Genomic DNA, 16,172 nt, shown 5'->3' with positions numbered 1-16,172 from the left:
ACATCCTAGAATGTGAAGTCAAATAGGCCTTAGGAAATCTGAGCAACAAAAAAGCTAGTGGAGGAAACAGTATTCCAGCTGAGCTATTCAAAATCTTAAAAGACGACGCAGTAAAAGTGCTACACCCAATTTGTCAGCAAATTTGGAAAACTCGACAATGGCCACAGGATTGGAAAAGGTCATTTTACATTCCAATTCCAAAGAAAGGCAATGCCAAAGAATGTTCAAACTATCACACCATTGCACTCATTTCACATGCTAGTAAGGTTATGCATAAAATCCTACAAACTAGGCTCCAGCAATATGTGGATCGAGAACTACCAGAAGTACAGGCAGGATTTCGTAGAGGCAGAGAAACTAGAGATCAAATTGCCAACATACACTGGATCATGGAGAAAGATAGGGAGTTCCATAAAAACATCTACTTCTGCTTCATTGACTATGCTGAAGCCTTTGACTGTGTGGATCACAACAAATTGTGGCAAGTTCTTAAAGAGATGGGAGTACCAGACCATCTTATTTGTCTCTTGAGAAACCTGTATGCGGGTCAAGAAGCCACGGTGAGAACTGGACACGGAACCACTGATTGGTTCAAAATTGGGAAAGGAGTCTGGCAAGGCTGTATACTATCACCCTGCCTATTTAACTTATATGCAGAACACATCATGAGAAAAACAGGGCTAGATGAATCAAAAATTGGAATTAAGATTGCCGGAAGAAATATCAACAACCTCAGATATGCAGATGATACCACTCTAATGGCAGAAAGCGAAGAGGAACTAAAGAGCCTCTTGATGCGGGTGAAGGAGGAGAGTGCAAAAATTGGCTTGAAACTCAACATTAAGAAAACTAAGATCATGGCATCCGTCCCTTTCAGTTCCTGACAGATAGATGGTGAAGAAATGGAGGTAGTGACAGATTTTATTTTCCTGGGCTCCAAGATCACTGCAGATGGGGACTGTAGCCAAGAAATTAAAAGACGCTTGCTCCTGGAGAGGAAAGCTATGGCAAATCTAGACAGCGTACTAAAAAGCAGAGACATCACCCTACCAACAAAAGTGCGTATAGTCAAAGCTATGGTTTTCCCAGTTGCAGTGTATGGCTGTGAACGTTGGACCATAAGAAAGGCTGAGCGCCAAAGAATTGAGGCCTTTGAACTCTGGTGCTGGAGAAGACTCCTGCGAGTCCCTTGGACTGCAAGGCGATCAAACTGGCCAGTCCTAGAGGAGATCAACCCTGAATGCTCTTTAGAAGGCCAGATCCTGAAGATGAACCTCAAATACTTTGGCCACCTAATGAGAAGGAAGGACTCACTGGAGAAGAGCCTAATGCTGGGAAAGATTGAGGGCAAAAGAAGAAGGGGACGCAGAGAACGAGGTGGCTGGATGGAGCCACTGAAGCAGTAGGCATGAGTTTAAATGGACTCCAGAGGATGGTAGACGACAGGAAGGCCTGGAGGAATGTTGTCCATGGGGTCACGATGGGTCGGACATGACTTCGCAACTAACAAGAACAACAATAACATTGATTTCAAGTAGGAAAACTCTATAGTGGTCTTCGGCAGTGATACAGGTTGAGAACAGATTTTGCCAGTCAAGAGATGAGAGGTCATTGTTTATAAGGTCATAGTTGGCTTTTTTGAAATTGTAGTTAGGAGTACTATTATTATGACAATTTATGTGAGGGCGTATATTGAGACAAAAGTCTATCATGCAGTGGTCGCTGTTGGAAAAGGGTTCTTTTATTTGTAGTCCATAAATTGAGTTTGTGTTATTGCAAAAGATGAGGTCAAGGCAGTTGTTGAGTCTTGTATTGTTAGTTACTAGTTGATCAAGACCTAGGTTTGTAACAGCGTTGTATAGTGTCGTATGGATTGGTTCAGTTGTACATTCATTTGTTATCCAGTTAATAAAAGGTATTTAGGTCACCCAGGAAAATGAGAGGATATGGGCAAGAGGTAGCCCATGTTAGCAGTTTGGTTAATATATTTGCATGAGCGATGTCGTAGTCAGGAGCTCTGTAGCATAGTAAGAATCGAAGTGTGGTGTTAAGGGTTGCATACAATAGTTTCAGGAACAAAAAATTTATGTGCAACTTGAATATTTTTTAGGTTCAGTGATTTTTTGTAAAAGATAGCCACTCTACCACCTCAGCGGTTTTCACGATCTGATCGAAAAACTTGATACTCTTTGTTAATGGGAGGGATGAGTTCAGCCATGTTTCACAAACAAATATAACATCAAATGTACCATTGTTTAACAAGAGGATAAATTCAGGCAATTTGTTTACAATACTTCTTGCATTTATTAATTTACATTTAAGACCTGCAGTGCTTGGTGTTGAAGAGGTAAGGGGCATGCATACCTTTTGATTGATAGTTGATTGAGGGTTATGTACAACAGGTGGTTGGAGGAAGGTTGGTTGAGCAATGAGTGGTTGATCATTGGATGGTTGGAGGTTTTGTACGGGTAGTTGGAGGTTGGTTGGTTGATCGACAGTTGATTGAACGGATGGATGGATGCTTTGATTGTCGGATGGATGGATGCCTTGATTGTTGGATGGTTTGATGCTTTGATTGAAGTGTCGTTGAGTGATGGCTATTTGATTATAGGTTTTTCTTTTTATGCAGTCAGCACAGTAATCAATGTAAAGGTTGGTTTCACCTTCTTCTTGCCGTTGTTTGAGTTCTGAACGAAGTTCACGGGATCTAATATGTTAATTCTCCTTCTGAAGAAGTAGTGTGAGCCATTAAAGCTGCAGAGATGACACGAAGACTAGGCACTTGGCCCAAGGAGTCAGATTCCTGGAACAGTTGTCAATCTGAAATGGGACGGGAAGAGAGACCGTCTGAATATTGTGCCGTTTCCAGCCCAATGAAGTTGCCCCACAAGCCAGAGTGGAAAGATGTGACAGCTTTGGGATCCGTAAATTTCCAGGACAGGAACCTGTTGCCTCCATCTCGAAGCCAATCATTAACCAGATTCCCAGAATGTTTTGAGTGGATGGAAGTGGGAAGTTATGCCCCGCAGTCCCAATCTCCTCAAGTGAGATGCAGCATAATCCTGGCCAGGGGTGGGTCCAGTGCCAGTGGATGCCAGCACTTTCTGCTCCAATTTTCCGGGGATCACCAAGGGCCCAATATGCCCCAATCTTACTGGCACATTAGTGGGGGCTAATCCAGCAGCTGGCTGAAGCTCCCCCTCTTCTGCAGCCCAACAAGCAGCGCAGCAGCCGGTCCCTGTCCTGTCTCTGCCCACATCCAGAAACCAGCAGCAGCTCTGCTGCAGGTTCCAGCTTAGCCTCCAGCGTCACCCCACCACCCGCCGTGGTGCACCAGCAAATTCCAGCCCTGTCACTGGGACCAATCCACCAGTGAGGCAACCACCACCCTGATTTAGAGCAACATTTGATGGTAAGCCTGCCAAACTGGCTTACTTCCTCAGCTGAATCTGGGCTATAACTCAGTATGGAGCTATATGAAACAGATTGAAACTTAGCGTCTGTGATTTCTGATGGGATGAATGAAGGGGATGCGGCCGATTGGATAGCCCAGCTGCACAATGAGGGAGCTGCTGAACTGTCAATGGCTTTGTTGAGCTGCTCCGGGCCAGATTAAATGAAAATGAAGAAATGAAGTCCGAATCAATGAAAATGAAGCCACAATAAAGGTGATGAAGCAAGGTAATCAACTCATAAAAGACTTTATATGGGAGTTTAGATGGGTTGCAGGGAATCTGGGGCATTGACCGGACTGAAAATTCCTACACTATTTTAAAGAAGCCATTGATCAGGAAGTCAAAATACCCTGTGAAGTCCATAGTGCCATAGCTCTGGATAGAGAAATTCACCCACACTGCAAAGCCCCAGCCAAGAAGCCGCCTCGGAGGACTTTGGCTAGACGTCCACTTTCAAAGCCTGCTGAACTCCCTCCCATTCAACCTGCAGGGATGATTAAATGCTACCCATTGTGGACAAGTGGGTCATTGAGTTTCTGAGTGTCTGACCCCTGCGCTAGTTCCACAATAACGTCCAGCTACGACTGCCCAAGGCAGAAGGGCTCCACGAAAGCCCCCAGATACCCCAACAGCCCCCAATTTGCCCACCAAGCCATAGATGTTCCCCTCCCCATCAAAGAGAACAAGGAACCTCCAGCCAAAGAAGCCCCTCCTGATGAGGCTAGCGGAGAAGACGACCCAATGGTGCATTCAGCCATCCCCCCCCCCTTTCCAATTAAAATGAAATTGGCGGTGCCTGAGACTAGGGAGCAAGGAGAAGTACCAGCAGTAATAGATATAGGCTGTACAAGATGTTTACTTGGGCTTCCAATTGTTGAACAATTATGGATCAAAACAAGACCCTTAAAGCACCCAATTAAGTTTGAGCAGGTGGAGGGGACATTAATTGGAGGAGTCCTAGCCACCCAAACTACTGAACTGGTTAGATTGGAATTTGGGAGACATCATGAACTTATATGATTTATAGAAGCGCCAAAGATGTCAGAATCTGTCATATTAGGCCTTGCTTGGTTTGACAAATGGGCTCCCACCATTATATGGGAAGATGGATACTGGAAAATCAAAATTGGCATCAGGCCACAGCCCCCTGTCCCTCCTCCCAAGAGACTGCCAACCATAAGGGCCAGCCGCCAGAAACAGCAGTCATCATTTCAGACATGCCTCCAGGCAAACCCCAGATTCCTAAGAAATATATAGACTTAGGTAAAGCATTTAGCGAGGAGGAGTGTAACATCTTCCCCTCTCATCGGGCCATGGATTGTACCAATTAGAACATGGGACCAAGTTAGCAAAACTCAGAATGTATTCCATGTATGCCTGGCTTGGAAAGAAAGTAAGATTTAAGGTAGCTACAGGCCAAGTGTTTTGTAGGGTTTCCATCCATTCCTTCAGGGAGGGGATGGTGGGTGTTTCCATTGGTAGTTTGCATGGGGGTGAAATCTTGGCCTGTAGCTACTTTAAAAGAGGTGTAGCCTGTGCTAGAGTGTACAGAGTAGTTCAGTCCAGTTATCGTGTTGATAATTATTAAAACACCTTAAATATTGTTCTAACACCCCGTTAGTTTTTTCACATTGGCCATTATGAGTTTAAGCCTTGGGTGCCAAGTAGTGTTAGGAACACCCTCCAAAGTTTTGATGTGAATTGGACCCACCCCCCTTATCAGAAATGATTCTCTGTGGAGTTCCATGTGAATGATAAATGTGTATCAGGAATAATTTTGCTAAGGCTTTGGCTTTTGGGATCTTTTGACAAGGAATAAAATGAGCTTGTTTAGAAAATAAGTCTGTTATGACTCAAATGACAGTGTTCCCTGCACTCTCTGGCAATTCTACTATAAAATCCATAGAGAAGTCTCTCCAGGGTGCTGAAGGTTCAGCTACTCTTTGTAACAGTCCTGGGGTTTTTCCTTGCTGTCTTTTGGCTGCAGCACTGATAGGACAGCTGGCCATGTAATTTTCAATGTCCTTTTTCAGTGATGGCCACCAGAATTGTCTTTTGATGAGGTGCAATGTTTTGACAAATCCAAAGTGACGAGCCAGTTTAGAGTCGTGGCAATGTTTCATAAGGTCTAATCTTTGGCTGGCTGGTACGTATAACTTTCCTCCCACCCATGCTAAGTCCTCTTTGATGAGGCAGAGGTTTTTGTGGTTTAGGAACCACTGGTAGTTGCTTAAGGCTTGCTTAAACACTTGGGTAGTTATTATCATTGGTCCCTTGTTTGGTTTTTGATCTAGTTATTACTTTAACTGCAACTTGATTATCCTGAAGGGTTGGTCTGATTACTTCAGGCTTTACACTGTTGTATTGTGATTTCCTTGATAGGGCATCTGGTAAGAAGTTTCCTCCCGAGGGAGATACTTAAGGGTAAAGTCAAACCATTTGAAATATTGAGCCCACCTGACTTGTTTTGGGGAGAGTTTCCTTGAGGTTTTTAGAGCTTCCAATTTTTTGTGATCAGTCCAGACTTCAAAAGGGATCTTACTTCCCTCTAAGAATTGTCTCCATGTGATGAGTGCCCAGCGGTCTGCATCTTTTTCCCAGATAGCCCACCTTTGCTCAGTTTCTGTTAATTTTTTGGACCTGTAGGCGTAGGGTTGCAGCTGTCCCTGCTTGTTTGTTTGCAATATTTGCCCCTATTGCCACATCACCTGCATCCACTTGTATTAGAAATGGTTTCTCTGTGTCTGGATGTTTTAAAACTGGTTCAGCCAAAAGAAGCCGCTTGAGTTTCTTAAATGCTGCTTGGCATTCCATTGTCTAGTTCAACGACTGTTTAAGCTTTGATTTTCCCTCCCCTTTTGTTTTTAGGAGGTTGGTTATTGGAAGGGCTGTTTGAGCAAAGGCTGGGATAAATTGGTGGTAAAAGTTAGCAAATCCCAGAAAGCTTTGTAGTTGCTTGTGTGTGCAGGGCATTTTCCAGTCAATTACTGCTTGGACTTTTGGGGGATCCATTTCTATCCCTTGGTATGAAATGCGATATCCCAGGTAGTCAATCTTTTCCTGGTGGAATTCACATTTAGAGAGCTTGGCATAGAGCTTTGCCACGAGTTTATTTAGGACCACCCTGAGTAATTTTACATGTTCTTCTTTTGTCTTCGTATATATTAAAATGTTCAGGTAAACCAGGACCCCTTTATATAAATGTTCATGGAGCACTTAGTTTCTTAGTTGCATGAATACAGCTGGGGCTCCTTGTAATCCAAAAGGAAGTGCCTTAAATTGGTAGCAGCCCAGTGATGTGCTAAATGCCATTTTCCACTCGTCTCCCTCCCTTATTCTTATTCGATAGTATGCTTCTCTCAGGTCTAGCTTTGAAAAGATTTTTCCTTGTGAGAGGTGTGCCAACATATCCTTCATAAGGGGGAGAGGCTACATGTTTTCTACGTTTATTGTATTTAAATTCCTTTAATGTATAATCTCATAGAGCTATCTTTTTTTTCTCTGAAAAATACTGGGGCTGTGATTTTGGGTGTGCTGGTTCAGTGAACCATCTTTTCAGGTTTTTGTCAATGAAAGCTCTTAATTCTGTCAGTTCTCTAAGGGACAGGCAGTACATTTTTGGTTTGGAAAGCTTTGCCCCTGGCAGGATCTTGATTGCGCAGGCGGTAGCGTGTGCAAAGCTCAGTTAGGTCTCTGTATTTCTTTGGTATATTTCCATTTGGCGTTCCCCAACCAGGCATTGCCGTTTTGCGGTCAGCCCCACCCCCCTCCAGTCTCCCTTTTTGTCATCAACAAGTTATCTGTAACTGAAATCTGATTGACCCTTGCTTTCAGTTAATTTTGTGATTCCATTTTCTCAGCCATGCTAACCCCAATATTAACGGCAATTCCATGCTGGGTGCCACCACAAATGTCAATGTCTCTTTATGATTATCCATAGTTATTTGTAGAGGCTCAGTAGCAAACATGGGACATTCTCTCCCAGATATTGATCTGTCTAATTAGTAAAATTCAATCGGGTTCCTTAGTCTCCTTAGATTTATTCCCAGTTTCCCTACTAGGGTGGGACTTACCAGGCAACTTGTGCATCCCCAGTCTAAAAAAGCAGAGATTTTTACTTCTCTGCCTTGACTTGGTATAAACAGTCTTGGGTGGGGGGTATCGGTTCAATTGGGTTGCTTACCAGTGGTTCATCTTCTGGGTCACTTTCAGTGAAAGTTGGTTCTTCCAGTTGGATTTCTGGAGTTCCAGTCCCCAAGGGATAGGGGTCCTGAAACTCAATGGTTGCCTAGCTTTGCAGGGCAGTTTCCTTCCTTCAGGGGCTTGGCTTTGTGGATTCCTCCCTGACAAGTAGTCTGATTTCCTCACCGGCATCTTCAATCAGCAACTCTGCAGCCAGGCAATGCGGCAGGCCAGGTCCTGGAACACCTCAGTGTATTTAGCTATGGATCATCGCCCTTGCTTCACGACTTTGATTCGGTCTCAGGCTTTCCAGTCAGCTAGGGGGTCCTCAAAATGGTGATGTAGAGCTATCATGCATCTGTCGAAGTTTCTCAACTTTGCAGTATCCGCGTAGTGCAGCGTGACCACTCATCTGTCTGCAGCTCCCTCTAACGCAAGCATCATGACTCATACTCAAGCGCCTTGGGTTTGAAATGTGTGTCTATATTCTTGCATGTAGGTGAGTACATGTCCATGAAGAATCCTAGCTGCTGTGGGTTTCCATCGAACTTCACTCCTAAGTGTGGTGCCTGTCTCTCCGACTGTGGGCCCCTAGGCTGACCTGATGTATTTGCAGTAGCTCAGATCGCAAGGGGGTGTTTGTTGCGGCATCAGCTATTTCAGCGGCATTGGCTTGATCTCCTGCAGCGGTGTCTGGGATAATCACCTGGTTGTCATCTGCGGCTTCAGCTCCTCTGAGTGGCGGTCCGGTTCTCACCTCAGGTTGATGTTTTCTAGCACCTCTATTACCAGCTGGTTGATGTGGTGCTTCAGTCGGTCTGTTTTCTTCAAAAGTTTCTTCTTGGTCGGACAGAACTTCCAGCTCTAATTTCCAGCCGGGCTTTCACCTGCCTTGGTTTAGGGTGACTCCTCAGGTCCTCCCATCCCAGTTGTCTCTTTTCTTCCAAATTCCGAGCAACCAGCGTGGTCTCTTGGAATCCTCTTGGGGTATCCCCAATTCCATGACTGGGTATGAGGAATATGCAGAGTGATGGTGGAGATATCTGCATAGCATTCAATTTCTCCTCGTTTGCTGCTTTGCTCGGAGATTGTTGCATGGTCCCCACGGTAGGGTGAAATGTGGTTCTCCAGGTTGACCTACTTTGCAGAGTCTGCTTTCTGTAAGGATCTGCCTCTCCTCCTTTCCCAAGAAAGTATAGACTCTTGAAATGTGGTATTTCAAAAGGAACCTTTTATTGAGAAGAAGTGATAGCAGAACAGGTGAAGCAGACTTTAAATTCCCTCCCAAACTATATATTTAGAAATAGGGCTTTAGAATCCCTCCCTCCAGTCTGAATGTGGATTTAGCCAATCCACAGGTGTGAAGATGTTTATTGCGACGGCCGTCCTGAGAACCAGATAAGGATCCGTTCCCATGGTCTTCTTCCACTTTCAACTAACTGACACAATCCACATAGCCCTCCCTCCTTATTTCATTCCCAAACGGTGAGAATATTGCAGGAAATATTCTTAGGGGCCAGGAAAAGGTTATAAAATACAGCTTATCCCCATGTTCCCCACTCCCTCCATTTGAATGGCAGTATCACATTAGGGATCTGACAGTCATACTGAAGTACTAGTAAAAAATGACCAATGGTGGTGAATTTTCTTTGAGATGACAGAAGAACTTCAGTTCATATGTTTTGTATATGTAATATGCAGACTGGCTTATAAGTATTTATTTATTTATTTATTTATTATTCATATTTTTATACCGCCCTTCTCTGAAGACTCAGGGCAGCATACCGCAAAAATAAAACATAAATATCGGAAAAAAATTAAAATACAATAAACCAATTAAAAATCTTATTCAATAAGCTGAAAATTAAAAATTTTGAATAAAAATAGTAAATAAAATTAATCCCCTTAAAATCCCATTAAAACAGTCAATTTAAAATTATATCAGGCCAGCCCTGCTTGGTGAAAGAAGAAGGTTTTGAGCTTGCGCTTAAAGGTCCGAAGGTCAGAGAGAAGGCGTAGCCCAACGGGTAGTTCATTCCACAGGGCCGGAACTCCCACAGAGAACGCTCTTCCCCTGGGGGTTGCCAGCCAACATTGTCTGGCCGACGACACCCTGAGGAGGCCCTCTCTGTGGGAGCGCACTGGTCGATGGGAGGTTGCTGATGGCAGTAGGCAGTCCCATAAATATCCTGGTCCAATGCCATGGAGCGCTTTAAAGGTGATAACCAGAACCTTGAATCGCAGCCGGAAGACCACCGGCAACCAATTCAGCCTGCGCAGGAGAGGTGTTACATGGGAGCTACGAGAAGCTCCCTCGATCCCCCGCGCGGCCACATTCTGTACCAGTTGGAGCCTCCTGGTGCTCTTCAAGGGGAGCCCCATGTAGAGAGCATTGTAGTAATCCAGACGGGAAGTAACGAGGGCATGAGTGACTGTACATAACGAGTCCCGATCCAGGAAAGGGCGCAATTGGCGAATCAGGCAAATCTGATAAAAAGCTCCCTTGGCGACGGCCGTCAGATGGTTTTCTAGAGACAGCCGCGCATCCAGGAGAACGCCTAAATTGTGCACCAACCCCCTGGGGGCCAACGATTCGCCCCCATAGTCAAAGATGGAGTTAATTGACTGTGCCGGGATGACGGTATCCACAGCCACTCTGTCTTGGATGGGTTGAGTCGGAGTCTGTTCATCCCCATCCAGACTCGAACGGCCTCGAGACACCGGGTCATCACATCAACGGCTTCATTGGGGTGGTTCGGGGTTGAAATGTACAGCTGAGTGTCATTACCGTACAATTGACAACTCACCCCGAAACCACGGATGATCTCCCCCAGCGGCTTCATATAGATGTTGAACAGGAGAGGCGAGAGAATCGACCCCTGCGGAACCCCACAAGTGAGTTGCCTAGCAATCGACCTCTGCCCCCCTGTCAATACCGTCTGCGAACGGTCGGAGAGGTAGGAGGAGAACCACCGAAAAACGGTGCCCCCACTCCCAAACCCTCCAACCGTCGCAGCAAGATACCATGGTCGATGGTATCAAAAGCCGCTGACAGATCCAACAGGACGAGGACAGAGGAACAACCCCTGTCCCGTGCCCTCCAGAGATCATCAACCCACGCGACCAAAGCCGTCTCCGTGCTATACCCAGGCCTGAAGCCGGACTGGCAACTAAACTAAATATTTTTCCCTGAAAAGGAAAAATCTTAAGAATTGGAGTTTTATTTACAGTATCAGAAAAAACATTAATTTAGTAAGTAATATTCATATAAAAATCAGTGTTAGGGAAACCAGTTTTATTTGGCAGTATATACTTTGATTAGTTTGCTTCTTCATGATGGCATCTTACTGTTGCCAAATGCCTTTTAGGAATATGCAGTATTATAAATGTATTAGCCAGTTGTTTTCTAAATAGAAGACTGCTATTTAGACTGGATAGGTAGGTACACTGAATTCACACTGAATGTTTGTTTTACAGAATTTTCATTAACAGAAAATAGAATCAAGTAGAGTGAGCAAAGCACAGATAACTAAATCTTGATGTAATATTTGAACTATTACACAGTAGAAGTATTGCATGATGCATACGCACCTTTGAGTCTAGTAGAACTCAAATTTAGCAACTAAACTTCAAGTTGAATAATATGCATGGTTATGTGAATGTATGAGAGAATGGAGTTCTAAAATGAACATTAATAGAAGTTGAAATTTGCATTTGTTTCTGTATGAGTCGGATAAGTAACAAATACTACTGGATGTGTCATGAAGATAATCTTTAGGACTTCAGCTGATCTTAGGCAGATCAGATCTGTAAATTAACTCTATAGGAAAACTAAAACTACTTTTATTCTGTTTGGCTATAATAACAGTTTGATTGTTCTGTACCTCCTTCTCCTTAAACATCAAAGAATTTGGGAGGAATCTATTCTAAATGTTCTTGTTGTAGACTTAAAAATGTTTCAGCAGTTTTTGCCTATGAAATGGTTTCTACATATTTTGAAGTCCATTTCTTTATGTCTTTAGAATAGTGACATCATTATGATATATTGTGTATGTAGACCATGAATGTTTATGACCAATCTGCTACTCCACCAGTTATGTTATGGTTTGCTTATTTAGAAATCCTAAGAAACCTTTCCCCAGTTTAGTGCTCCACAGATGTAGTTCTCCAGCCCATCCATTTGGCTGGGATATTGAAGATTTGCAATTGAATACATTATCACTTTGGGGAAAACTTATTAAAGCTATGATTCACTGATCATTGAAAAACTTCTTAATAGTTTATTCATAGTATAATTACTGATTGAAACTTTTTGAAATCTTCCCTAGGTTTTTTGTTTGCTTGTTTGTTTGTTCATTTGGGTGTGTGTGCATTTCCTATGCAAGAAAAAAATCATTTACCTAGGATTTACTATCAACTCTGGAAAGCACAGAATCACAGGGTCAAAGCATTTAATTCTATTATAAATCTCAAAAAGCAGAAGAATTGTAATACTTCATAATGGCAACCCAAACAATTAAGTATATAGTAACATAACTCCCATAGGCATTTACATGTAAGTTTAAGTATCAATATTTAACAAAGGTCTTTTCCACTGAGCTAGAGAAATAAAAGAAAGTAACAATGTGTCTTTAGTACTTACTAGTACTTGCTATCTTAGAGGACAATTCTGTGTGACTCTCAAAAGCAATAAAACTAAAAAATTATAAAACCAAAATCAAAAACCTAGCTGCTCAGTCATTCTCCTAGGATGCTCAACAACCATTCACTCTACTGCTATCATTCTACTACAGAACCAGGATAAAGAGTTAGATCTTGATGTCCAGTCTGGTAGGACAAGCAGGTTCAGTTTTTAATAATATGTGCTACTCTATCCTAGGACCAGTTTCACTGGTGAATATTAAAGGTAAACATGAACATCAGATATACTTTTGTTACATCTAATTTTAGATAAAAGATTTGCAAATCTTCAGGCGCTGTAAATCCAGCATCCTTTAATGTTGCTTTACTGATAACAAGAGGCAGAGGAACTAGAAATCAAATTGCCAACATACACTGGATCATGGAGAAAGATAGGGAGTTCCAGAAAAACATCTACTTCTGCTTCATTGACTATGCTGAAGCCTTTGACTATGTGGATCACAACAAATTGTGGCAAGACCATCTTATTTGTCTCTTGGGAAATCTATATGCGGGTCAAGAAGCAATAACAAGAACTGGACACAGAATCACTAATTGGTTCAAAATTCGAAAAGGGGTCCAGCAAGGCTCTATACTGTCACCCTGCCTATTTAACTTATATGCAGAGCACATCATGAGAAAGGCGGGATGAGATGAATCAAAAGTTGGAATTAAGATTGCCGGGAGAAATATCAACAACCTCAGATATGCAGATGATACCATTCTAATGGCAGAAAATGAAGATGAACTAAAGAGCCTCTTGATGCAGGTAAAAGAGGTGTTGTGCCTCGCTCGCCCCCCTCTCCGCAGCGGAGCCCCTCTCATCTCCTGTTACCTCATCCAGAAATGGATGCCCTGACAGACAGACCGAGCAAGACGAATGGCCTGGCATGCCTTCAGCCCCCAGTCCTGGCACCATGCCCGGACAAACCGAGCAGATAAACCCCTCCCCCACAGCATGTGAACATGAGAAATATGAGGCCAGTCATGAGCTGGGATTGCCGGCAGCCGGAGGGTGGAGGGATCCATGCTTCTGGAGAATGGAGAGGCAACGTCAGCAGAAGGAAGGGAGGGGCAGGCCTGGATAAGTGCTGAGTCATGGAGCCACACCCCATGACCTATATAAAGGATCTGCTTTCTGGCATTCTTTGAGTCAGGCAAAGTCTAATTTGGATTGCTGAAGTCACATCTTGGACTCCTGCCTGCCCTGAGAACTCTGACAGAACTTTGGCAAAGCTGCAGAGGCTTTGTAGCCACGCTTGATACAGACTTCCCCGACCCGGCCATCAGAGGAGGAGTGGGACACGACAAGAGGAGTGTGCAAAAGTTGGCTTGAAACTCAACATTAAAAAAACTAAGATCATGGCATCCAGCCCTCTCAATTCCTGGCAAATAGATGGGGAAGAAATGGAGGTAATGACAGATTTTATTTTCCTGGGCTCCAAGATCACCATAGATGGGGACTGCAGCTAAGAAAGTAAAAGACACTTGCTCCTGTGGAGGAAAGCTATGACAAATCTAGACAGCATACTAAAAAGCAGAGACATCACTCTGCCAACAAAAGTGCGTATAGTCAAGGCAATGGGTTTCCCAGTTGCAATGTATGGCTGTGAAAGTTGGACCATAAGAAAGGCTGAGCACCAAAGAATTGAGGCCTTTAAATTCTGGTGCTGGCGAAGACTCCTGCGAGTCCCTTGGACTGCAAGGCGATCAAACTGGTCAGTCCTAGAGGAGATCAACCCTGACTGCTCTTTAGAAGGCCAGATCCTGAAGATGAACCTCAAATACTTTGGCCACCTAATGAGAAGAAAGGACTCACTAGAGAAGAGCCTAATGCTAGGAAAGATTGAGAGCAAAAGAAGAACGGGACAACAGAGAATGAGGTGGCTGGATGAAGTCACTGAAGCAATAGGAATGAGTTTAAATGGACTCCAGAGGATGGTAGAGGACAGGCAGGCCTGGAGGAACATTGTCCATGGGGTTGCGATGGGTCAGACACGACTTCGCAACTAACAACAAGAACATATAGTATGTGAATCTCTTGGGGCTAAGGTTTTGGAATCTGCAGGTCCTAAATTGCAGGTCCTAAACTGCAGGTCCTAAATTGTGTGCAATAGTGAATTCAGTGTGAAACCATGGAATATTTTGCTACTTAATAAATGAAACTGTTAGTGAGATCATTGTGGTGCCCTGAAGCACAGCAGAGCACAATTTGAAAATTGCTATGTGCATTTTGCACCAATAAAGTTTGAAACCTCTAAATTATTTTTTAAAGTATTGTATTGTTGGAAGAAAAAATCCATCTGGTTCAGTTGCAAGCTGGGAAAAGAGGTGGAAACAACATGGAGGCTGATTAGAAAGAAAGTTCAATGATGAAGCAGAACCACCAGGCTTTGTGGTTCTGGTGCAGCTGACAAAATGGAATTTAGAGTGGGTGGGTTTTTATACCTTCTGGATTCCTATGGGGGTCATTTGGGAATTATGTAGGGGTCATAGCTGGCTCTATAGAGAAAAGAAGAAATGCAAATCCTAGGTGTTTTTCCAAGTTAATTTTGTCAATCTTTTGTTTGTTGCTTATCTGAGTTTCTGTCTTGACCCAGTCTTTCTTAATGGATTACTAAATCTGTTTTTCTAAACGCTGGCCTCCTCAGTTTCTGCTTGGGGCAGGGAAACGGGGGCTGGTTTCTGCTTTCCTTAAGATTTTTTTTTATTTTTCCTTTTAGGGGAAATATTTTATCCTGCCTTTTTATATTTCCCAAATATTTCATTCTTCTGAAGGGGAGGCTTCCCACAGTATACTAAGCTATACTTAATCTAGGTATATCATTTTGTGGTCAGTCATATGCAAATATTTTGTTTTAATGGGATAATATAAAAACTATTGAAGAAATGAGGTATTCAAAATTTTGTAATATTAAGTTAGAAATCTTGGAATTACTGGGAACACAAGGTGATGTTTTAAATGCCCTATTAAATGCAATATAGGGTTAAGTCGAGCATATTCCATTGAACTTAATATGAATAATATCGGTATATGAATAAAGTCATACAGAATTGATTTTTTGAAAAAAATGTCTTTTCAGTTATATTAGGTTTAAATTTCTTTTTTTATAGTAGATAAAATATTACCTGTTTTATTTCAGTTTTATGTGCTGAACGAGTGGGCCAGATGACTAAAACATACAATGACATTGATGCTGTTACACGTCTTCTTGAGGAAGTAAGTACCCCATGTTCATATGTATGGTAACATGGTTATAACACAGTAATCAATGTTTGATTCTTTTCAGGCTTCATGAGATTACCATATATCTGAAGCCTTCTTAATTTAGCCCCTTATAGAGGGATTACTGGAAAACTGCCCATTGCTTAATTCCCAGCATGCTATTTCTTTTATTTATTCAATTCTATTTCAGTTCAATATAATTTGTTACTCTGATGTCCATAAGGGTTAATATTAATAGGACTCTTGATTACAGGATTTCCTTAAAACAATCCTATAAATATTGCACAGCTGTAATTCTATTGCTAGAATTAAAAAAAACTTAATTAGAAGATGCAAAGCCACTGTTTCTGTTCATGAGTTTTATTCATAACTGTTTTTTATTTTTAAAAAAAGCTGTCATAAGATTAAAAATATGTTTTGGTCTTTCTAAGCATAGTACTGATTTAGGCTTGGAGCCTTAAGATTTAATTACTCCTTGATAGAGGTCAAAGTAGGAAACTATAAACCAATCTAAATCACAGTTATCAGGTTTTGGCTTCAAATTTGTGCCAAGATGATCAGCTGCCCTTTTCCCCTTGTATGTTAAAAGTCCAGCTGGCACTTTTTATCTCCACTGAGAAAATCAACAT

At 42.6% G+C, this 16,172-nt stretch overlaps 1 protein-coding gene across 11 annotated transcripts in view; it reads left to right on the top strand.

The window, feature by feature from the left end:
* The window catches only part of TRAK1 (trafficking kinesin protein 1), a 438,997-nt gene that overhangs the window by 268,996 nt on the left and 153,829 nt on the right, over window positions 1-16,172 (top strand). For all 11 annotated transcript variants that reach the window (XM_058184206.1, XM_058184203.1, XM_058184202.1 and 8 more), the window contains one exon: window positions 15,461-15,537. In XM_058184206.1, the coding sequence (XP_058040189.1) occupies window positions 15,461-15,537 (77 nt within the window). The remainder of the gene's footprint in view (window positions 1-15,460; window positions 15,538-16,172) is intronic.

The sequence above is a fragment of the Ahaetulla prasina genome, chromosome 4, assembly GCF_028640845.1.
Source record: "Ahaetulla prasina isolate Xishuangbanna chromosome 4, ASM2864084v1, whole genome shotgun sequence".
Taxonomy (NCBI): domain Eukaryota; kingdom Metazoa; phylum Chordata; class Lepidosauria; order Squamata; family Colubridae; genus Ahaetulla; species Ahaetulla prasina.
The sequence above is the reverse complement of the archived record's forward strand: the minus strand, read 5'-3'. Positions and strand labels throughout refer to the sequence as shown.